General features: G+C 42.0%; 1 protein-coding gene across 2 annotated transcripts in view; it reads right to left on the bottom strand.

Annotated features, from left to right (window-relative positions):
- Window positions 1-2,410: 2,410 nt before the first annotated feature.
- Window positions 2,411-24,313, bottom strand: part of gnb3a (guanine nucleotide binding protein (G protein), beta polypeptide 3a) — a 41,613-nt gene continuing 19,710 nt past the window's right edge. For both annotated transcript variants that reach the window (XM_034174471.1, XM_034174470.1), the window contains exons 5-9: window positions 18,857-19,019; window positions 18,710-18,776; window positions 18,420-18,621; window positions 18,106-18,322; window positions 2,411-4,112 (exon numbers count right to left, since the gene is read on the bottom strand). In XM_034174471.1, the coding sequence (XP_034030362.1) occupies window positions 4,006-4,112; window positions 18,106-18,322; window positions 18,420-18,621; window positions 18,710-18,776; window positions 18,857-19,019 (756 nt within the window). In that variant the 3' untranslated portion in view covers window positions 2,411-4,005. The remainder of the gene's footprint in view (window positions 4,113-18,105; window positions 18,323-18,419; window positions 18,622-18,709; window positions 18,777-18,856; window positions 19,020-24,313) is intronic.

Here is a 24,313-nt window from a genome sequence, read left to right as displayed (position 1 = left end):
ACAATTTTGTGATCTTTAAAATGTACGTAAAAGGAAGAGTTATCTGACAAAGCTAACATGCCACTAGTTAATCTTCAGTCATCTGACATGTTGATTTGGCACATCTTGCACTGGATGCCCCTTTCTGATACAATTCTACATGGAGCATGGCCAGGAGTGGTCTTGAACCAGGAACCTTCTGCTCTGGAAACCAGTGGACTAACCATAGTGTGCGTACTGATTAAATTGCTGCAGGGACCATTAGGGAACTGCAGGAATGATTGCTTTAGTAACTTAGTGTTATCTGTATCGGCTGTATCTGCTCAGCATGTCTAGTACTGCATAAAGTTCATATACTAGTAGTTTATTTCCTTTTTTCAACTAGTCAGAAATGGGCATTATCTAGTCATTTTAAGAATTTAGAGGAAACGGCATCATGGTGGCTTAGTAAAGTGCCTTTATTGTCATTATACATAGCCAGCCTAAGTTTATGTAGAAATCGTTGTACAAAAGCTTCAAATATCTGTCACTGAGACAGATGACTGGAGTGCAGTTTTAAGCAGAAACAAGGTGGTAATCTGTGAACCACGACTGATGGTGACTGTTCGGTCTGTGACACCTGTTTCAATGAAACTTCATAGTAGCAACATCATATGTAGATGTGCACAAAGGAAATAATTCCAGCCTGTTTTCAGGAGGAGGAGATAATTTGACTTTTTTTTTTTTTTTTTTTTTTTTTTTTTACACAGGCCTGCTGGCCTCTTCAATGCAAAGCTTTATTAAAATATTTCATGACAAACGTTTAGGTATTGTATCATAGACACTATGTATGTCTACATAAGAGGCCTTGAGTGCTATGCTCATAAGAGTTTAGCAGAGGGCAATGTGAGACCACTGAGTTGCCAAGTGTACATGTGAAGGTTACCAATGAAGTTGTCAACATGGTTCAGTAGATTATTTTTGGGGGGGGATTCAGTAAGCGGGTGTACATTTATGAAGATGCAACACTGTTAATATAACACAGCCAGAAAGGCAGCTAACATAAACATATTTTGTTGACATGTCCAGCGGCTGATTTATCCAATGTAAATTATCACCACTGTCCTTTTTTTTTTTTTTTTCCTTCCTCTTCTTTCTTTTCTGGTTTCCTGACTGATAACTCCGCTTCATAATTGCTGGTTTTATATTTTGGTACAAGTTCATTTTGACAGGACCCGGTGTCCTTGGTCACATCGAAATGAACTAGTACCCGTCGAGATGAGCTCCAAACAGAGTCCAGACTCTCAATGGAAGCTATAGGAAGTGTTTAGAGGCAAACGGAGGATCTGCTAAATATTGATGTATTTTTTTTTTTTCTGTTGGGGTGCTCAAATTTATGCACCTGCCTAATTTTGTTTAAAGAATTATTGGACACTTTCTGTAAATCCTATAAACTCCATTTCACTTTTCAAATATCACTGTTTGTTTGCTATATGATATATTTAACTGAAATTGCTGATCCAAACAACCGATGATTTATAAAGGAAAATCATGGACGTCATCAGGGTGCCCAAACTTTTGCTTTCAACTGTATAAGCAGAAGACAGTTCAGCTTCGACCTTGTTTCCACTCAGGGTTACCACAGCAGATCCTGAGTGGATCTACAGGTAAATTTGGCACAAGTTTATGCCGGCTGCCGTTCCTGACCCAACTCCACATGCAACCACACCAGGCAAGGATGGCCTTGACCCTTCCACACTGGAAACAAGCACATTTAACCCCTTATTGGCCACTACCCCTGCTAAGCAGAAGACTCCAATGAATAACCAAATTGCAGTAAATCAACCAAAGTATTCTTTGATTGTTATTGAAATTTATTGCAGTGTTTTTCAAAACAGGCTGTGCACGAGCACTTTCAGCACACATGGTATTATTTAAAATGACATGGGCTGGTGTACAATGATATATTGACTGGGACACCCCTCGGGCAGACCCACCCAACCCAGTTTGGCAGGGTCAACTACTCACCTGTTTCTAACATGATTACTAGATTCCGGAGAGACGACACTCATTGTTTCACATTTCCAATGTTGATCCCACATTTATTAATGACGTGATCTCGCAGAACAGGACTGTTGCTTCACTTTTCCCAGAGATTAAGTATTGGAAAAAACTTTTTTTTTGTGGTATGTACATAAATGACTACAGTAACTTTGTTATCCTGTAGATCAGGGCTCATCACTTGCACTGATGGCCATGAAAATGAACTAAATTGCATTTCATCAAATGTAGTTAACTGGATTGTTCAATGTGCTAAATGCACGTTTTTCTCATAATTAATGCATGTTTTGATCAGATGTCATGCAACAAAACAACAGGACTGAGAGAGAGACGGCAGAGAGGAAGATATGAGTGGATTGAATGGGATGAATTAAAACTGAGCCACAAATGATAATTAAATACATACTTTATTGTGAAATTTAGTGAAAAGACTGCAACCCTACAGTTCAGGAGTCAAAGGAGCCGACTAGCTAAAAGGAACTGACAGCACACATAAAGTGAAGGAAAGTGGTTTTGCTGTTTGCTTTTGCTTGTTTGGTGGTTTTGGTAGGTATTTTGTCTGTGACCTGCCGCCAGTTCCCCCGTGTTGAAGGATAATAAAAAAATATGTGTATACTCACAGGCCACAGAAATTATTCATGTGTTTTGGTCCACAACCTTGATCAAAAGTTCTTTGAGGGCCTGGAGCTCAACACGTGATGTAAAGACTGTTGTGGTGATTAATTTATGTTTTTGTTCCATACAGCACTCGCACAAAAAGTCTTCCGCTACAAACTGCCTACATTCTGCTTTTTATGCTCCCTGAACCACAAAAACTGTTTTAATTTCTGGTATTTTAAAGTCTATTAAAGCATTTTCTTCATCAAACCCCAAAACCCCTTAAACATTGTCCATCAGTCACACAGAAAACACACCAATCACCAATTTAGACACCTGCAAACTACAACTCCTTTTTGACTAAAGCTGCAGTGTGGAGGATTTGGGGGCGTTTATGAGTACAAATTGAATATAGCACAAGCAAATAGCACATAACTATCTCTTCATTAGGCTATAATTACCTGCAACAACAAATCAATGTGTTTTCATGAGCTTAGAATGACCTGTTTGTGTCTAAATGGGGGCAGGCCCCCTTATGGAGGCCGCCATGTAGATACAGTATCCCAAAGGGACATACACTGTCTTTCGTATTTTGCAACATGGCTGGACGTTGAAGAAAAAAGAAGAGGAGTCAGTGGTTGGTCCCCTCTATACTGGTTGCGATTGTTGGCTAACAAGTTTGAGAACGCTCATTTTTGTGAAATGGAGGATCATAGTGGCTTATCACAAGAGAAGGCAAGGGAGCACGAACCCCCATCACCAAAGAAATGAAAACATGAAGGGAAACAAAAGTGTGATCTGTGATAGTATAAAGCGATCTATAATATCACCACTAGAGAACACTAAATCCTACACACTGTAGCTTTAATGACAGAACCCAACAAAAAGTGTTTATACACATCTAAGGTATCTAGAAAAACTACAAACAGTTTGAAACCAAATGCAAAGGTTCATATTCTCCATATTGTGCTTAGATATAAAACAGCTGGTGTGAACTTATGCAGATGAATCTGATTTCATCTTGTCCCAGGTACTATTTTAATTTGGCAAACGTTCACGTTAGATGTCTGTTATAAATGATAAATGTGCATGTGTTACCATTTCAGCAGGATAATTAACTAACAGGAATGATCTTTACTTGACCCCCCCCCCCCTGGTCTGTCAACTCCAAATTTCTCATAAAGTGAGAAGACAAGTGAGAGAAATTGACCTTCCTATGACCTCCTCTCCTTATTGTTCAACAGGAATTGGCACAGTGAAAATACCTTCTTCTCACCCTATGAGACTCTGTAGCTCTCCTAAAGTTCAAAAGCTCCCCTCTCTTTTTGTCTAACTCTTTTTCACAGGCTGATACCAACACAGCGCTCCTGTTCCCTTTGTGCCTGCTGGTCAGTTCCAGATCTTGAGGAAGCTGTCCCAGGATCCTGTGCAACATGCCATTCCGTCTGAGGATACACCAATGCAACTCACTCTGTTGTCATGTCCAGCCAGGACCCCTAAAATAGAGCAAATGAAAAATATTAATGATACCACTGGAGATACAGTGCATCCGGAAAGTATTCACAGCGCTTCACTTCTTCCACATGAAATTCATTTTGTTCCCTCAAAGTTCTACACACAATAACAATGTCGGACTCTAGTTTTCTCTGGGCCCCTCCCCAATCAGACCGGGAGTGACATGTTTAGCCGCATGTTCTCCTTGAATTGCTGGCTGCCTGAGTGGTGTCCAAAAAACGAGGTGGGCTTCATAGATAATTGGCAAAGCTTCTGGGGAAAACCTGGTCTTGTTAGGAGAGACGGCATCCATCCCACTTTGGATGGAGCAGCTCTCATTTCTAGAAATCTGGCCAATTTTCTTAAATCCTCCAAACCGTGACTATCCAGGGTTGGGACCAGGAAGCAGAGTTGTAGTCTTACACACCTCTCTGCAGCTTCTCTCCCCCTGCCATCCCCTCATTACCCCATCCCCGTAGAGACGGTGCCTGCTCCCAGACCACCAATAACCAGTAAAAATCTATTTAAGCATAAAAATTCAAAAAGAAAAAATAATATAGCACCTTCAACTGCACCACAGACTAAAACAGTTAAATGTGGTTTATTAAATATTAGGTCTCTCTCTTCTAAGTACCTGTTAGTAAATGATATAATAATTGATCAACATATTGATTTATTCTGCCTTACAGAAACCTGGTTACAGCAGGATGAATATGTTAGTTTAAATGAGTCAACACCCCCGAGTCACACTAACTGTCAGAACGCTTGTAGCACGGGCCGAGACGGAGGATTAGCAGAAATCTTCCACTCCAGTTTATTAATTAATCAAAGACCCAGACAGAGCTTTAATTCATTTGAAAGTTTGACTCTTAGTCTTGTCCATCCAAATTGGAAGTCTCAAAAACCAGTTTTATTTGTTATTATCTATCGTCCACCTGGTCATTACTGTGAGTTTCTTTGTGATTTTTCAGACCTTTTGTCTGACTTAGTGCTTAGCTCAGATAAGATAATTATAGTGGGTGATTTTAACATCCACACAGATGCTGAGAATGACAGCCTCAACACTGCATTTAATCTATTATTAGACTCAGTTGGCTTCGCTCAAAATGTAAATGAGTCCACCCACCACTTTAACCACACTTTAGATCTTGTTCGGACATATGGCATAGAAATTGAAGACTTAACAGTATTCCCTGAAAAACCCTTTTTGTCTGATCATTTCTTAATAACATTTACATTTACTTTAATGGACTACCCAGCAGTGGGGAATAAGTTTCATTACGGTAGAAGTCTTTCTGGGTTTAAACTAGGTTTAAGGATATGATTCCTTCTTTATGTTCTCTAATGCCATATACCAACACAGTGCAGAGTAGCTACCTAAACTCTGTAAGTGAGATAGAGTATCTCGTCAATTGCTTTATATCCTCATTGAGCACAACTTTGGATACTGTAGCTCCTCTGAAAAAGAGAGCCTTAAATGAGAAGTGCCTGACTCCGTGGTATAACCCACAAACTCACAGCTTAAAGCAGATAACCCGTAAGCTGGAGAGGAAATGGCGTCTCACTAATTTAGAAGGTCTTCATTTAGCCTGGAAAAAGAGTCTGTTGCTCTATAAAAAAAAGCCCTCCGTAAAGCTAGGGCATCTTACTATTCATCACTAATTGAAGAAAATAAGAACAACCCCAGGTTTCTTTTCAGCACTGTAGCCAGGCTGACAAAGAGTCAGAGCTCTATTGAGCCGAGTATTCCTTTAACTTTAACTAGTAATGACTTCATGACTTTCTTTGCAAATAAAATGTTAGCTATTAGAGAAGTCAGGTTTCAGAATTCATCATAGTACAGAAACAGCATTAGTGAAGGTTACAAATGATCTTCTTATGGCCTCAGACAGTGGACTCATCTCTGTGCTCGTCCTGTTAGACCTCAGTGCAGCTTTTGATACTGTTGACCATAAAATTTTATTACAGAGATTAGAGCATGCCATAGGTATTAAAGGCACTGCGTTGCAGTGGTTTGAATAATATTTATCTAATAGATTACAATTTGTTCATGTAAATGGGGAGTCTTCTTCACGGACTAAGGTTAATTATGGAGTTCCACAAGGTTCTGTGCTAGGAACGATTTTATTCACTTTATACATGCTTCCCTTAGGCAGTATTATTAGAAAGCATTGCTTAAATTTTCATTGTTACGCAGATGATACCCAGCTTTATCTATCCATGAAGCCAGAGGACACACACCAATTAGTTAAACTGCAGGAATGTCTTTCAGACATAAAGACGTGGATGACCTCTAATGTCCTGCTTTTAAATTCAGATAAAACTGAAGTTATTGTACTTGGCCCCACAAATCTTAGAAACATGGTGTCTAACCAGATCCTTACTCTGGATGGCATTACCCTGACCTCCAGTAATACTGTGAGAAATCTTGGAGTCATTTTTTATCAGGATATGTCCTTCAGTGCGCATATTAAGCAAATATGTAGGACTGCTTTTTTGCATTTGCGCAATATCTCTAAAATGAGAAAGGTCTTGTCTGAGAGTGATGCTGAAAAGCTAATTCATGCATTTATTTATTCTAGGCTAGACTATTCATTATTAGACTATTCATTATTATCAGGTTGTCCTAAAAGTTCCCTGAAAAGCCTTCAGTTAATTCAAAATGCTGCAGCTAGAGTACTGACAGGGACTAGAAGGAGAGAGCATATTTCACCCATATTGGCTTCTCTTCATTGGCTCCCTGTTAATTCCAGAATAGAATTTAAAATTCTTCTTCTTACTTATAAGGTTTTGAATAATCAGGTCCCATCTTTTCTTAGGGACCTCATAGTACCATATCACCCCAATAGAGCGCTTTGCTCTCAGACTGCAGGCTTACTTGTAGTTCCTAGGGTTTGTAAGAGTAGAATGGGAGGCAGAGCCTTCAGCTTTCAGGCTCCTCTCCTGTGGAACCAGCTCCCAATTCAGATCAGGGAGACAGACACCCTCTCTACTTTTAAGATTAAGCTTAAAACTTTCCTTTTTGCTAAAGCTTATAGTTAGGGCTGGATCAGGCGACCCTGAACCATCCCTTACTTATGCTGCTATAGACTTAAACTGCTGGGGGGTTCCCATGATGCACCCAGTGTTTCTTTTTATTCACCTCTTTTTGCTCTGTATGCACCACTCTGCATTTAATCATTGGTGATTGATCTCTGCTCTCTTCCACAGCATGTCTTTTTCCTGATTCTCTCCCTCAGCCCCAACCAGTCCCAGCAGAAGACTGCGCCTCCCTGAGCCTGGTTCTGCTGGAGGTTTCTTCCTGTTAAAAGGGAGTTTTTCCTTCCCACTGTCGCCAAGTGCTTGCTCATAGGGGGTCGTTTTGACCGTTGGGGTTTTTCTGTAATTACTGTATGGCTTTTGCCTTACAATATAAAGCGCCTTGGGGCAACTGTTTGGTGTGATTTGGCGCTATATAAATAAAATTGATTTGAATACCCCATAATGACAATGTGAAAAAAGTTTTTTTTTAGATTTTTGACAATTTATTTAAAAAAAAAAGAGAAAAAAAAACATTTACATAAGTATTCACAGCCTTTGCCATGAAGCTCAAAATTGAGCTCAGGTGTATCCAGTTTCCACTGATCATCCTTTAGATGTTTCTACAGCTTAACTGGAGTCCACCTGGGGTAAATTTAGTTAATTGGACATGATTTGGAAAGGCACATGCCTGTCTACATACAAGGTCCCACAGTTGACAGTGCATGTCAGAGCACACACCAAGCATGAAGTCAAAGAAATTGTCTGTAGACCTCTGAGACAGGATTGTCTCAAGGTACAAATCTGGGGAAGGGTACAGAAACATTTCTGCAAATTTGAAGGTCCCAGTGAGCACAGTGGCCTCCATCATCTGTAAATGAAAGAAGATCGGATCTACCAGGACTCTTCAGACAGCTGGCCACCTATCTAAACTGAAAGATCGGGGGAGAAGGGCCTTAGTCAGGGAGGTGACCAAGAACCTAATGTTACTCTGTCAGAGCTCCAGCATTCCTCTGTGGAGAGAGGAGGATGTTCCAGAAGGAGAACCACCTCTGTCGCAATCCACCAGTCAGGCCTGTATGGTAGAGTGGCCAGACAGAACAGAAGTCACTCCTTAGTAAAAGGCACATGGCAGCCCACCTGGAGTTTGCCAAAAGGCACCTGAAGGACTCTCAGACCATGAGAAACAAAATTCTCTGGTCTGATGAGACAAAGCTTGAACTCTTTGGCATGAATGCCAGACATCATGTTGGGAGAAAACCAGGCACCATCCCTACAGTGACACATGGTGGTGGCAGCATCATGCTGTGGGGATGTTTTTCAGCAGCAGGAACTGGGAGACTAGTCAGGATTGAGGGAAAGATGAATGCAGCAATGTACAGAGACATCCTGGATGAAAACCTGCTCCAGAGTGCTCTTGCATGAGGCGACGGTTCATGTTTCAGCAGGACAATGACCCCTAAGCACACAGACAAGATACCTAAGGGGTGGCTTCAGGACAACTCTGTGAGTGGTCCAGCCAGAGCCCAGACCTGAAGCCAATTGAACATCTCAGGAGAGATCAGAAAATGGCTGTGCACCGACGCTCCCCATCCAACCTGATGGAGCTTGAGAGGTGCTGCAAAGATGAATGGGTAAAACTATCCAAAGATAGGCGCACCAAGCCTGTGGCGGCGCCAGGAAATTTTTGTTGGGGGAGCTGAGGGAGGGCTGGGGTAAAAGTTGGGGGGGCTCCACAAAATGTCGTTGAATTGAATATTATATAGTAAATTGCTTTATAAATACCAAGGTATATGCTTTAGTCACCTGTGCTCCTCTAAAATGTGGTATCAATGCACACACACATCACTTAGAATGATTGCCGAGCAATGATATACAGCTTCTGTATATTCTGTGTTAGTGCACGGCTGTGGCTGACATGCTTTATGAATTCCTGCGCAAAAAGTAGTTCCCAGATAATTGTGATATATTCCTGTGAGATAATAAGTATATCTCATCTAAATCAATTCTAAAATTTACCAGTAATAAAATTATAAAGATAAGTGAAGTTTTAAGAGTGGCCATAATAAATATTTACGAAACCTAAATTTTTGGAGTGTGGAGTTAAATTTGTCTCATTAATACTTGCAAATGCACAGAGGGTGATTTACAAATATCCTTTGATTTGTACACCTGCTTTGTGATCCACAAACACAAATTTCTGATTTGTAACTTGTGTGTGGGTTTTTACAAATAAATGATTATTTGCAAAACTGAAAATTCTATTTGTGAAGAGTGATTCAGCATTGGTGGATCACTGAACACACACATTCATCACTTTGCTCAGTTATGCAATATTGAGACATTCTCAGCACAAAACTACAGTTGAGATCCACAAATATGTCAGTTGCTATTCACATTATTGGCAGAATTATTGCGGGGGCTGAGGGGATCTTGGCTCATTTTTGGGGGTGCTTAAGCCCCCCAAGCCCCCCTCTTGGCACCGCCACTGGTGGCATCATATTCAAGAAGACTTGAGGCTGTAATTGCTGCCAAAACAGCATCAACAAAGTATTGAGCAAAGCATGTGAATACTTATGTACATGTGATTTCTTTTTCCCCCTTTTTTAAAATAAATTTGCAAAAAAAAAAAAAAAAAAAAAGTTCATGTTGTCATTATGGGGTGTTGTGAGTAGAATTTTGGTAGAAAAAAATGAATTTGCTCTATTTTGGAATAAGGCTGTAACATAAAATGTGGAAAAAGTGAAGTGTTGTGAATACTTTCCGCATGTACCGTACAAATGCAATTACTCATAGCTGAAATATCATTAGGAAAGTGAGGTTTCTTTTAACATCAAATTATTAAAGGGGTCATATTGTGCAATATTGGTCTTCATCTATTTTTACAGCAAAATACCTTTTGCATTTCTTCTTAAATATCCTCAAAATACCACAGTTCCATGCCTGTGCATGTCGAAATTCCTCTGCTACAAGCAAAATTTAGGTTTGAAATGGTTTGTTTGGCTCTGTGACATATGTCATTGAAGTCTATACTTGAACACATTCAACATTAAAAAAACAAACAGTAGGGCGGACATTGAGCTCCTTTCCTTGATATTTCTGTCTGCCATCTTTGGAGAACAATTGCCGTGCTTTTGTAACACACAGTCACTATCTGTCTATTAAATATTTCAGAAAATCCACCATCTGGTGGCTGTGGCAAACACTACAAAAATCCAAATCAGTGATTTCATCAAAATGTGACATTACATTCATTTAGATTTATAGGGCTACTAAGCTTAAGACACAACAAGAATTTTCTTTGGCACCACTATTTTGTTAGTCTTTAAATAGGGATTTTATATTGTGTCATTGCCAATATTATCAAAATTCACATTATCTAGATAAAATTCTAAAAAGATTCCCTGAAGGGTAAAATGTCAAAAGAACAGACAGACTTGAATTACTTACGGCAGCAACAGTTGAGACCCACACAGTCAATGACAGTGACGTCATAGATCACGCAGAGCTTCCCCAGACTTGTGTGAGGAATTATGGGAAGGACGCGGTGACAGCCAATAGAGATGCGCCGTGATGTCACTGGCTGGTCTCTATCTGGCTCATATATTTTGTAAAAGCTAGTGGGAAATGAACACGGATACAGCCAGAAACACATTGGTATTTGGCACAAGTTTTACGCCCGATGCCCTTCCTGACGCAACTCCAGTGTAACCTGGAGAAACACACACAGCCGCTGGTGTTCCAAAGAGGTCTCCTATCCAAGTACTAACCAGGTCCCACACTGCTCAGCTTCTGAGATGTGATGGAATCAGAATGACACAGAGCAGATCAGCTGCACATAAATATACTGTATGTAATAATAACAGTTATTATTATATTATTATTATTTGTTCAATTTTTTGGCACACAATTGTAAAAATTTTAATACATTGCAAGCCTGAATAACATTTTTGAGAGCCTCATCTCCAGTAACATATCAGCATTCACTCTCATTCATAATAAAAGAATAATCAATGGCCTCTCTCTCTCTCTCTCACACACACACTCACACACACCCTTTGTTAAAACATTTAGTATGCATTTAACACTGGTTAGTACATATTATACAACTGTTACTGTAGCATGCACTAGAAGTAATTGAATAGGACACAATTCAGTTTCACTACGGCACCACCATCTCACCTGTCCGTTGATCCCAATGTTCACAGATGACACATATGGACATGCCCACATATGCTGCAAAAATGTCTATTTTGCAGTGGCAGACTTTATTTTATACAGTTCTTGAATGCATATTTTGGAAGCTGTTTTTCTTCGGTTACCAGGTTCCAGCTGCATCATGGGATAGCGTCTTGAAGCTAGCTTGCACACTATGGAGGAAGTCGATCATCCAGGTATCTTTGGTATGCTACTCAATTAGGGTTGCCAACTCTCTGAAAAATAAATAAGGGACACCTCACTGGCAGGGCTGACCGGCCCATGGAAATGCGCGCCTCTATCTATTAGCGTCACTCAGGACAGGAAGGCGCCATTACTAAGGGTGGAAATGTGCAGCTCATCAATAATAAACTGATTGCACTAGCGTCAGTATTTCTTAATGGATTTTAATAAATGTAGGCTTGTTTCAAAGCCCTTTGAAAGCTCTTTCCAATGCACCTATGTAAGTGTGGGTGAAAAAAAAAAAAGTTTATGTAAAATGCAGAAATCTGGGGAAATTACAACAAACTGTGCTGCTTTTCTCACTTTGTCGCTATTTGTTAACAGATTTTAATAAAAGTAGGCTTGTTTTAAAGCCCTTTAATTGCTCTTTCTAATGAACCCATACATGTCTAGGTAGAAAAAAATGTTTTATGTAAAGTGTGGAAATTTGTGGAAAATATTCCATTCTGTTCATTTACTGTGATTTTTTTTTCCCGTCATCATAATTCTCGATGGATTTTTATAAATGACGCTTGTAAGTTGTATTCATGCTAATTAAAAGTTCTAATGAACCCATACATGTCTGGATAAAAAAATCCTTATGTATTAAAATATTAATCTGAAGTATGCCTTGCCATTGTGCTCATTTATCTTGCTGCTTTTTCCACTGTAATATTACTGCTAGTCTTTTAATGACAACAACATATATATGATTTTTACTAACATTTTATTACAAGTAGATATAAAGCCATTCAGAATTTATGACTTTTGACCCTCAGTCAGGGTAAAAAGTACCTCCTCCATCCCCTCCAACCACACTGTTAAAATTTAAATGCCTCCTGTTACCACATGTACATATCATATTAAACAACAGCTGCAAGTATATGTATAGACATAAATATATTTAAACATTTTTGTTTCCGCATGTGAACGCAGCTTAATGAAAAGAACTTATGGCGTTGAGTTATAGTCTCAGTATATTGACATTAAATTGCAGCATAACGACTTTAAAATAGACATTTGTTTTACATAATTACATTAAGGCTCTTGTACAGTTCCTTTTAGTATTGGAGAATTTGTTTTCGTGGTTCATGCAATTGATGATGAAGCACTGGCTGCCTTTTTTCTCCTCATATCGCTTCTGTTTAACAGGATCAAGGTCTCTCTCCACCTTCAGTAACGGCCGCCGTGCAGCACGCCGCTAGTCACGTGACGTCCATTCCAGTCTCTATTTCCATGGACCGGCCAACTGACCTTTGCCTTCACCCTTCCCAGCGTGTGTGTGAAATGATTTTTAACCATTTGACTATTGACTTGACCATGAATTTAAGTAGATGCACACATGCATTTGTTATGATATGAACATGCGGAAAACAAATTATTTGGCAATTTATTTTTAGTGCAAAATAAACTTTCACTCACAATTTCAATATGACCATCCTGTCCTGCTTCAAAATATATAAAAAAAATTTCTTTAAAAATAAATCTCTGTCGTGTTATTGCTTAAGTTAAAAGTGTATAAATTAACATAAAAAATATCATCCAAAACAATGTAACAGTTACAGACATTGCTGTTCGTAGGCGTGTCTGCAGTGCCAGTATCAGCCACGCTGCTAAGGTCGTCCGCTCATGATTCTCGTCCGGGATCTTCTGGCGAGCAGATGTCCCTCAACCAATGAGATAAGAGTGATTCTGTATGTCAACTCGTGTCTGTCAGCTCATTGGTGAAGAGCAGGAGAGAGGCTGGGATCAAATTTACCGTAAGTTTCCATATAAAGCGCAAGTCAATTCCATTGACATTTTACAGACTTTTTGATTCTCACAGAAATACGGGACAAACTGCGTCCCGTTTCAGGTCAATACGAAACGCACACTTTTATTTCCAAATAAGGGACGATTCTGTTTTTCAAGGGACGGTTGGCAACCCTATACTCAATCCATACAGAGTATTCAGCCACCCAACTGATTGTGTGTACTACATTTTTCCCAACTGTGTAGTACACTAGTATGAGTGTACTGACAGAACTGACATTAAGTTAACGTAGTGGCAACTGCTGTTGATCCCCAATAAAAGTATTTTTTTTTAACATAAACTTTTGTTCTATTAGCAAATAAAAAGACCCACATAATACACAGCCACAACAGTTTACAAAGTCTCTCCATTGTTTCAGTCCACTCAGCTGTAAAAATGGGTACCAGCCTTGGCTGGGGAAATACATCTAAGGCATCACTGTAAAGCACTTTGAGTAGAAATGCAGTCCTTCCACTGTCCTTTGTATGCACAGCCAGTCAGTGTAGAGTAACATGATGACTACATTCAAAATGCCAGAGAAACTAACAACATTTCCAGAATTGTGGAACAATAATTTTCCCCCCTACCAAAAAACAACAACAACAACAAAAGAAAAACACACAACAACAACAAAACCAAACAAACCACAATAAAAAAAAAAAAAAAATAGGGTAGTGTCAGCTATCAGATGTAGTTGACAGGTTTAACAGAAAAATAGTTGTATTTTTAAAAGTGCAGTTAATGTAGTCAAGCTAATGACTTATAGCTAATGCTAATGCTATAGCTATTAACTTACAGAAAGCTATAGGAATGTTTTATGGCACCACCAACAGTTCTGGGATGGTAAAGGAAAGAGCGCAACACTGCAGTTACATGAACACACCTTAAGGCATTTCTTGAGAAAATATTAGCTTGTTGAAACTTCTCAACAAGCTAATATTTAGTCCCCAGAGGGGTATTTCACAAAAGCAGAATTAAGAAATTCAGAATAACAAACAAAGCATATCTTGACTTAGTCTAATCAGCGTATCCTGGCTTAACATGTTTCACTTTGGACAAACCAAGCTCAAGAAGCATGTCTCAATCAAGCCAGGCGCAGGTAATCTGAATAAAACCAAGTTTAATGCTTACTTCAACAAACCATGGACCACCTACTGTACACCCAGTGAGCAACAGCAACTACAAGGACCTTAACGTCAGCATCTAAATGAAATAACTGTGATTATACCATTCAAGGATCTTACTTATCATTTTCACAAATTAATGGTGAGAAGTGGAGTGAACAGTGAAAGGTAATTTGTTACCCAGAATGTTTACCATGAAGATTTATTACAACTGCAAAACAACATTGCTAATCTATATACTAAGAGACAACTCTATGTGTGTGGGTGTGTATATGTCCCTCTCCTGTCCAAACAACACCTCAGAATTGACCCAAACTTGGCACACATATAGTTTGACATATGGGGAATGACATAGGCTATTGAGCACTTTGATAGGAGAAGTTAAGGGGAGAGACAATTTTTGTGCTGCTGCATCATCATCACCAAATGTGCTGAAAGGTTAGTGGTACTTCTCTATTCTCTTCTTTTTCCTTTGAACGTTTTACCACTTCATTTTTGCAAGTAACAGTAGTAGTACCAGTAGTATTAGTAGTAATAATAGCAATAGCAACTGTCTCTTCTTGAGGCAGCTTTAGTCTCACCCTAGCAGTTGTCTGGAATCCGGGATAGGTGGGAGGTGATAGCTTTGTTGGTGAAGTTGAAGTTTTCATTTCATTCTCTGAATCAATGAATCAAGACAACTGTATGTGTGTATATGTCCTTTCCTGTCCAAACGGTACCTTGGAATTGAGCCAAACATGGCACACATATACGTTGACATACGGGGAGTGACATAGGCTATTGAGCAGTTTAGTAGTAGCAGTAGTAATAGTAGTAGTAATGGTAGTTAAGGGGAGAGACACTTTTGTGCTGTATCATCATCGGCACATGTACCAAATGGTTGGTGTCATACTTTTCTTTTTACCTCTTCATGTTTGCAAGTAACAGTAGCATAGTAGCAGCAGTAGTAATAATATCTAGCTGTCTTTTCTTCAGGCAGCTTTAGTCATGCCCTAAGACCCTCATCACACTTAGTACGAATGAGCACAAACCAAGCTGAATCAGGCAGACTGTAAAAAAAAAAAACAGGATTCCTGCCACATCTAGGGGGAATAAGAATTGCGGAGGACATCTGTCCGAATACCCAGACTGTGCTCACACACGCCCGACTGATTTGTGCACATGCCGTGCGCATGAGCCTCCGAACGCAATACAAATGTTGGTGGAACACATTAGGATTACCCAGACAGCTGTCAAAATGCATTGAGAATATAACAAATGCACTTACATTGCCGCACAAGTGAGGTCCAATTACAGGTGGAAGAAATGTAATCCAGCAAGACTCCAGGTGCGCGCCGCTCATGGTGCATTCAGATGCAATTGGGACATTGGGCTATGGTGGAACCATGCTGAACATCCCCCCGAACGTGATCAGTATGTCACAAATGTCATTTTCATGCTGCCAGATTGTTTACAATAAAGTCAGATTGTGATCAGACGGCAGATCGACTCCTGTTCAATAGTTTTTCCACTTCGACTGCGCCACAAATGTTTTGAACATGTGCAAAACATTCAAGGCAGCCACAAGACTGTGCCCGACTGTGCCCAACTGTTTAAACTGCAATCAGAATGCTGTCCGACGGCCGCAAATGCACCTCGACACCTCCTGAACGTGGGTTGAATTTTCATTCGGACTAGATTCAGCCTCCTTCTGCCTGTAGTGTGACGGGGGTATAACAGTTCTCTGGAATCCAGGATAGGTGGTAGGTGATAGCTTTGTTGGTGAAGATGAAGTTTTCATTTCATTCTCTGAATCAAACCCTCCCTGGGTCAACTAAAATATGTATGTTGATGCTTGTGTGCTCCTGTTTGTACAGGGTCAGCATAGCAGATCTAGCACAGAGATCCACAATGGATTGGCACAAGTTTTACATTGCATGCCCTTTCAGACGTAACTCCAGTTTCAAATGGAGAAGCATACTTTCCCTGTACACAATTTCTTCAATGACAGCCACAGGAGCCTACAACTTCTTCTGGGTTGTCTGGGTGTTTTGATGGCTTTCCTCACTTATCTCCATCCTGCACAGTCACTTAGTTTTTGAGAATTGCCTCCTCCAGAATGAATTACCATACAGTACTACACTGTTTGTATTTCTTAAAGACTGATGCAAATTAAGTCCAAGACATATTCAATGACTTGGAAATGTACATGTATCCATCCCTTGACTTGTCTGAAAAAAACTGGCAAGGAAACTGATTATTTACATGTGTTATACCAAAGGAGACCATTATTTATGCAACCTATCACCTTGACTTTGTTATTTTTATTTAATTTATATCAAGTTGTAGAGATTTGCTGTGATCTTAACTTTAAGGGGGATAATTTTAGAAATTTTAATATCAAGAAGCCTGAATTATTTTTTGCATTTGAAATTACATAAACAAATTAAAATGTGTAAAATCTCAAGGTGCTGAATATTTTTGAAAGCACTGTAACTCATGTCCCACTGCTTTCATGAAACTAAGTCATGAGTAAATTCAGGATAACAGGAAAATCATGGCTTAATCCATGATCTAAATGATGCAAAATGCCCTCCTGATGTCTTACAAACAGAGCAAAGGTTTTGAAGACAAGAAATACCCCCATAGGCACTGAGCTGAAAAGAAACACATTTTTAGGTCTAGAAGAAACAACCTACACCAAAAATGAGATCCATAGATTGGAGTTGGTACAACATGGTACAACGAGGTACTTGATAAATTGATTTGACCATAAATCCAGTGTGGGTAAGACCTTGGAAGAGCTAGGCCAGCAAATGAGATATCTGGGCTTGTAGTGGCAATCCCTTGGTGGCGATGAAGGTCGTCTCTTGATTGATTCCCAGACAGGATATCTACATCCTGGTGTCAATCTACAGACACCTGTATGTGGGTTCATTTAAAGTGGGGATGTCACTGTAGGCCAGCAAACACATGGTCCTTGACAGATCCTTACCCTGGTCCGATGGTTTGGAAATCCCAGATGATCGGGGTCTGAAGATCTGCTGTCGTCTTCATATGTCTTCACAGCTGTTGGTTTACAAGCTATAACCTCATCTTCACCAGAGCCCCATTAGCTGTCTCATGTTCAGGGTTCCTGTTGAGCCTTCATGGTTACCGTAGCGGCCACGGAATCCCCACTGTATCCCCAACATGTCTAGACTTGTACTGTAGTAATGTATTGAATCTGGAATGGATACGCTGCAGTGAATGGCCCACAGTACCTCATCTCACTGACATGGCGACTTCATGTCCCATTCCCCCACTGAATCCCACAGACAGTTGTCCTTCTCCAGGATAATTTGAGAGTTTTCCATTACAAGACTCACCATCTCTGGACATAAGGTAGAGCCGTAACATGAGGCTGGCTGTGCATTACAGTCTGTAACATGGACTCAGATTTTGCCATGTTTATCAGAAAGAAAAGTACTTCTGTGATAAAAAATCATAAGCCTAAATTTTGCTTTTAGTTGGAGGGAATTTTGACATGCACAACTGCAAAATTGGAGGACTTTAAGAATGGTTAACATGAAACTTCAAATCACATTTAAATGTAAATGGTAGAACAGATTTCTCCCAGTTTGACCTCTTCAAGCAGATTCTAAATTTTCCACCCGTACTCACCCACTCTCTCAGCTTTAAGCGAATCCCAAATGTTGACATTGAAATCGTCATAACCAGCCAGTATCAGGCGTCCAGACAGGGAGGGGGCGAGTGAGGTCACCCCACACATGATGCTGGAGTCCTGGTAGGTGATGAGCTCCTGGTCAGCTCGCAGGTCATACATCTTACAGGTGGCATCATCCGATCCCGTTATCACCGCATGACCATTGGGAAAGAACTGTCACAGGGGAAATGAGGGACATTAGTATCTACAAAGTTCAAGGAAAATGCTCACAGCTGCGTGTACAACAAGGGCAGCCTCCTCATCTTCTCACCCCAATTGAATTGATGTCGCTCTCGTGGCCTCCGAAGGTCTGTCTGCACGTGCCCTCTCTGATGTCCCACAGCTTTGCTGTGAAGTCACACGCCCCTGAGATGAACATCTTGAAGTCTGGGGACACGGCCAATGACATGCAGTCTCCCTGATGTCCTGCAAAGACTGTCTTCTGAGTGCCTGTCTCAATGTCCCATAGAACGCTGGAAGGAGAAAAATGCAAGCGTGATAACATCCCAAAGCAGGATTTATCAAAGCACAGATACTCTATAGTCCAGTCACTTATTGTACCAAGTGCAGTCTCCAGAGCTGGTGATGATCTCACTGTCACTGAGGAAACGACAGCAGGACAGGTAACCTGGACCAAAAGAACACCATAAATGAAACCACACATACAGCATGATTAAATAACATGATCTCCAAACTACTGCTTCCAACCTGTGTGTGCAGCCAGCTCACGCATGACTTTGACATTCCCATCTTTGCCTTTGAGGTTATAAATGGAGCACATGTTGTCCAGACCGCCACAAGCCACGAGGTTCCCCGAAGGTGCGTAGGCACAAGTCATCACCCATGAAGACTTGAGAGGGATGGCATTCACCTAGTGGCACATGTAAGGCTGGTTGGTCACATAAAAATGAATATATGTTGCATTAGAAGGGAGGATTTATTTGGGTTTTTTGATGTATATCTGAGGGAGGATGTATAATGTGAGGTTTTGGTGTTAAATGCTCATTACGTTTTCAGTCTGAAATCAGTCTTAAGACTTTAAATATGTCAGGATTGGTATTTCTGTTGTCAGGATGTGTATTTTTGATGTATTTGTATGATGTCTTTGTTAGTTTTCTGTTTGGGATTTTTGGTTACTGCTTTTTCTTGTCTGTGACCTGGGTGTTTGGTGGTGAGTGGTTCCCTTCTGCTTTCCACGCGGCACTCTGGAGCTTCCCTTCACACTTGTACCTCATCACGGCTCATTACTCTCTGAATTTAATTTTCTCTTTCCTCCTTTTACCCCACCTTGTTACCTTTGCTTCCAGCCTGTCCTCTGAGTTTTTTTTGTCTCGACTGCCTTGCTGTGTTTTTGAACCCCTTGCCTGTTTTTTGGTCTCTGCCTCTTGCCTCATGCTTTGTTTGTGTACCAAACCACTCACATTTTCTCAGTAAAGAACTCTCAACACCGATCTCCTGTGTTTGAGTCCAATATTTGTGTCCAGCCCTATCGTGTCTCAGGTTCTGATGAAATATTGCACATCCAAAAATTATCAGTATCATATTCCTCTCTTTTGGTAAGTCTTTAGCATATTCAGTAGTGTTCAGAATAATAGTAGCGCTATGTGACTAAAAAGATTAATCCAGGTTTTGAGTATATTTCTTATTGTTACATAGGAAACAAGGTACCAGTAGATTCAGCAGATTCTCACAAATCCAACAAGACCAAGCATTCATGATATGCACACTGTTAAGGATATGAAATTGGGCTATTAGTAAAAAAAAGTAGAAAAGGGGGTGTTCACAATAATAGTAGTGTGGCATTCAGTCAGTGAGCTCGTCAATTTTGTGGAACAAACAGGTGTGAATCAGGTGTCCCCTATTTAAGGATGAAGCCAGCACCTGTTGAACATGCTTTTCTCTTTGAAAGCCTGAGGAAAATGAGACGTTCAAGACATTGTTCAGAAGAACAGTATAGTTTGATTAAAAAGTTGATTGGAGAGGGGAAAACTTATACGCAGGTGCAAAAAATTATAGGCTGTTCATCTACAATGATCTCCAATGCTTTAAAATGGCCAAAAAAAAAAACAAAAAACAAAAAAACAAAAAAACAGACGTCATCAACATCAATTTTATTTATATAGCGCCAAATCACAACAAACAGTTGCCCCAAGACGCTTTATATTGTAAGGCAAGGCCATACAATAATTACGTAAAAACCCCAACGGTCAAAACGACCCCCTGTGAGCAAGCACTTGGCGACAGTGGGAAGGAAAAACTCCCTTTTAACAGGAAGAAACCTCCAGCAGAACCAGGCTCAGGGAGGGGCAGTCTTCTGCTGGGACTGGTTGGGGCTGAGGGAGAGAACCAAGAAAAAGACATGCTGTGGAGGGGAGCAGAGATCAATCACTAATGATTAAATGCAGAGTGGTGCATACAGAGCAAAAAGAGAAAGAAACACTCAGTGCATCATGGGAACCCCCCAGCAGTCTAAGTCTATAGCAGCATAACTAAGGGATGGTTCATGGTCACCTGATCCAGCCCTAACTATATGCTTTAGCAAAAAGGAAAGTTTTAAGCCTAATCTTAAAAGTAGAGAGGGTGTCTGTCTCCCTGATCCGAATTGGGAGCTGGTTCCACAGGAGAGGAGCCTGAAAGCTGAAGGCTCTGCCTCCCATTCTACTCTTACAAACCCTAGGAACTACAAGTAAGACCTGTGGAAGAAAACGGAAAACAACCATCAAAATGGATAGAAGAATAACCAGAATGGCAAAGGCTCACCCATTGATCAGCTCCAGGATGATCAAAGACAGTCTGGAGTTACCTATAAGTGCTGTGACAGTTAGAAGACGCCTGTCTGAAGCTAATTTATTTGCAAGAATCCCCCGCAAAGTCCCTCTGTTAAATAAAAGACGTGCAGAAGAGGTTACAATTTTCCAAAGAACACATCAACTGGCCTAAAGAGAAATGGAGGAATATTTTGTGGAGTGATGAGAGTAAAATTGTTCTTTTTGGGTCCAAGGGCTGCAGACAGTTTGTGAGATGACCCCCAAACTCTGAATTCAAGCCACAGTTCACAGTGAAGATAGTGAAGCATGGTGGTGCATGTTGTGTGGGCCGCTGAAGAGGAGGTACTGCTGGCCCACTACCAAAGGGCGCCCTGCCTGAAGTGCGGGCTTCAGGCACGAGAGGGCGCTGCCGCCTCACAGGAACAGCCGGGAGTGACAGCTGTCACTCATCAACTACGACAGATGTCACCAATCACCAGGTCATCACCCACACTACAAAAGCCGGACAACATCTCCACCTCGTCGCCGAGATATCGTCTACCTACGAGGTAAAACTCTCAGCCGTTATTGTGCCGAACACACGTAATCTGTGTTTGAAACTTTTGCAGACTTACTTGTTGATTACTCTCAGCCAGAGCTGGGGTTTGCGGATTGTGGAGGAGTCAACGCTCTTCACTCCTCACACCAAACCTGAAAAGTAATTCTTCAGGCTCTGCACGTACTGTGTACTTGTTTCGAAGGTGGAGGTGTCTTTCCCACCTTAACAGAAACCATTGTTCCAAGCTGACTGTTTACTGGGTGTGTTTTCTCACACTCATTATATCTGTTCCTCTGCTTCCTGCCAGCAGTACCAGATCCGACAGTTGGAGACGGTGACCACCTGGGGACTCAGGACTTGGCGGCTCCAGTATCCTTCGGGTTCGGTGGCAATGGAAATCGTGTGGGATCCGGTTCTTCTCGGGACGGACGTCTCCTATCCTCGAGCCTGCCCACACGTCACCTTGTATATTTTGATTGTAACCCAAATTCTGTGTTTGTCTGTATTCTCGTTGTGCACATTTCACAACAGTAAAGTGTTGTATTTTGGCTCATCTATTGTCCGTTCATTTCCGCCCCCTGTTGTGGGTCTGTGTCATGACACTTTCTCAACAGGATATCTCGGCCAATCGTCATGGATTCCAAGGGGCGGCAACCATCGAGTGAACGACCAATGGAAGAGCAGGGTGCACAGGCATCAGCAGGAGGCGTGGTAGGTGAGTTGCAGCAAATCCTCACCGCCTTCACTGCTCGATTAGATTTCATGACCGAGCAGAATGTAATACTCAATCGCAGGATGGAGGCTCTCACCGCGCAGGTGGAAGCGCGTGCACAGGGCGCAGCTGCAGCTTCTCCTCCTGCTGTCCTGGTGCCGAATACAGACGTTCCTTTGGTCGTTCAACGAACTCCCCCACCATCCCCTGAAGCATTCATAAGCCCCCCGGAACCGTACGGGGGCTGTGTGGAGACGTGTGCGGACTTTTTAATGCAGTGTTCGCTCGTCTTTGCACAGCGTCCCGTGATGTACGCATCAGACTCCAGTCGGGTGGCTTATGTAATTAATTTGCTTCGAGGTGAGGCACGTGCCTGGGCTACGGCGCTGTGGGAACAGAACTCACGGCTCCTATTGATGTATTCTAGGTTTGTGAGGGAGTTCAGAACAGTATTTGATCACTCAAACAGAGGCGAGACTGCTTCAACAGCGCTGCTGTCAATGAGACAGGGACGTTGGAGTGCAGCTGAGTATGCGGTCAACTTCCACATCGCGGCTGCAAGGTCTGGCTGGAATACCGCTGCACTCCGCGCCGCCTTCGTAAACGGACTGTCGTCAGTCCTGAAGGAGCATCTGGTGGCTAAGGATGAGCCGCGGGATTTAGATGGGCTTATTGATCTGGTCATACGATTAGACAATCGGCTAGAGGAACGCCGTCGGGAGCGAGACGAAGGACGTGGCTGGGTACGCGCCGTCCCTCTCCCTTCCGGGTCCGAAAAGGTTCCGCCCTCCCCACGCTCCACTGCCTCAGCGCTCCGTGTGCCAAACGGTTAAACACCAATGCCCGCTCTTAGAAACTGGGCTAAGGGTGGGTCAAGAAATTCACGTGGGACAAACCCGTCTTTCTGCACGGCTCCCAGTTACGATCCTGAGTGGGGATCTAACCCTTCAGGCCCCTGCACTGGTGGACACGGGGTCAGAAGGGAATCTGCTGGACAGCAGATGGGCAAGGGAGGTTGGGCTCCCTCTGGTGGCGCTTCCTTCCCCATTGAAGGTGCGGGCACTAGATGGCACCCTTCTTCCCTTAATTACACACAAGACACTACCAGTTACTCTGGTGGTGTCTGGGAATCATCGGGAGGAGATTGAGTTTTATGTGACTCCTTCTACCTCCCGCGTGATTTTGGGCTTCCCATGGATGATTAAACACAATTCCCGGATTGATTGGCCGTCTGGGGTTGTGGCTGAGTGGAGCGAAATCTGTCACCGGGAATGTATAGGATCCTCGGTTCCACCCGGTTTGACCGCTAACGAGGAGGTTAAAGTCCCCCCAAACTTGCGGCGGTGCCTGAGGAGTACCACGATCTCGCTGACGTCTTCAGCAAAGATCTGGCACTCACTCTTCCCCCACACCGTCCGTACGATTGCGCCATTGATCTGATCCCGGGCGTTGAGTACCAGTCCAGCCGGCTGTACAACCTCTCACGTCCGGAACGCGAATCAATGGAGACCTACATCCGGGACTCGTTAGCTGCCGGGCTGATCCGGAACTCCACCTCCCCGATGGGTGCAGGTTTCTTTTTTGTGGGCAAGAAAGACGGTGGCTTCCATCCATGCATTGACTACAGGGGACTGAACGAGATCACGGATCGCAACCGGTACCCTCTACCCCTGTTAGATTCGGTGTTTACGCCCCTGCATGGAGCCCAAATATTCACAAAACTCAATCTTAGGAATGCGTACCACCTGGTTCGGATCCGGAAGGGAGACGAGTGGAAGACAGCATTTAACACCCCATTAGGTCACTTTGACTACCTGGTCATGCCGTTCGGCCTCACCAACTGCCCCACGACGTTTCACGCTTTGGTAAATGACATCTTGCGGGACGTCCTGCACCGATTCGTCTTCGTATACCTAGACGATATTCTCATCTTTTCCCCAGATCCTGAGACCCATGTCCAGCATGTACGTCAGGTCCTGCAGCGGTTGTTGGAGAACCGGATGTTTGTGAAGGGCGAGAAGTGCGAGTTCCACCGCACTTCTTTGTCCTTCCTGGGGTTTATCATCTCCTCCAACTCCTTTGCCCCAGATCCGGCCAAGGTTGCGGCGGTGAGAGATTGGCCCCAACCGACAAGCCGTAGGAAGCTG

Source organism: Thalassophryne amazonica, chromosome 7 (assembly GCF_902500255.1).
Source record: "Thalassophryne amazonica chromosome 7, fThaAma1.1, whole genome shotgun sequence".
In the NCBI taxonomy this organism is placed as follows: domain Eukaryota; kingdom Metazoa; phylum Chordata; class Actinopteri; order Batrachoidiformes; family Batrachoididae; genus Thalassophryne; species Thalassophryne amazonica.
Note: the sequence above shows the minus strand (reverse complement) of the source record. Positions and strands in the feature narration are given on the sequence as shown.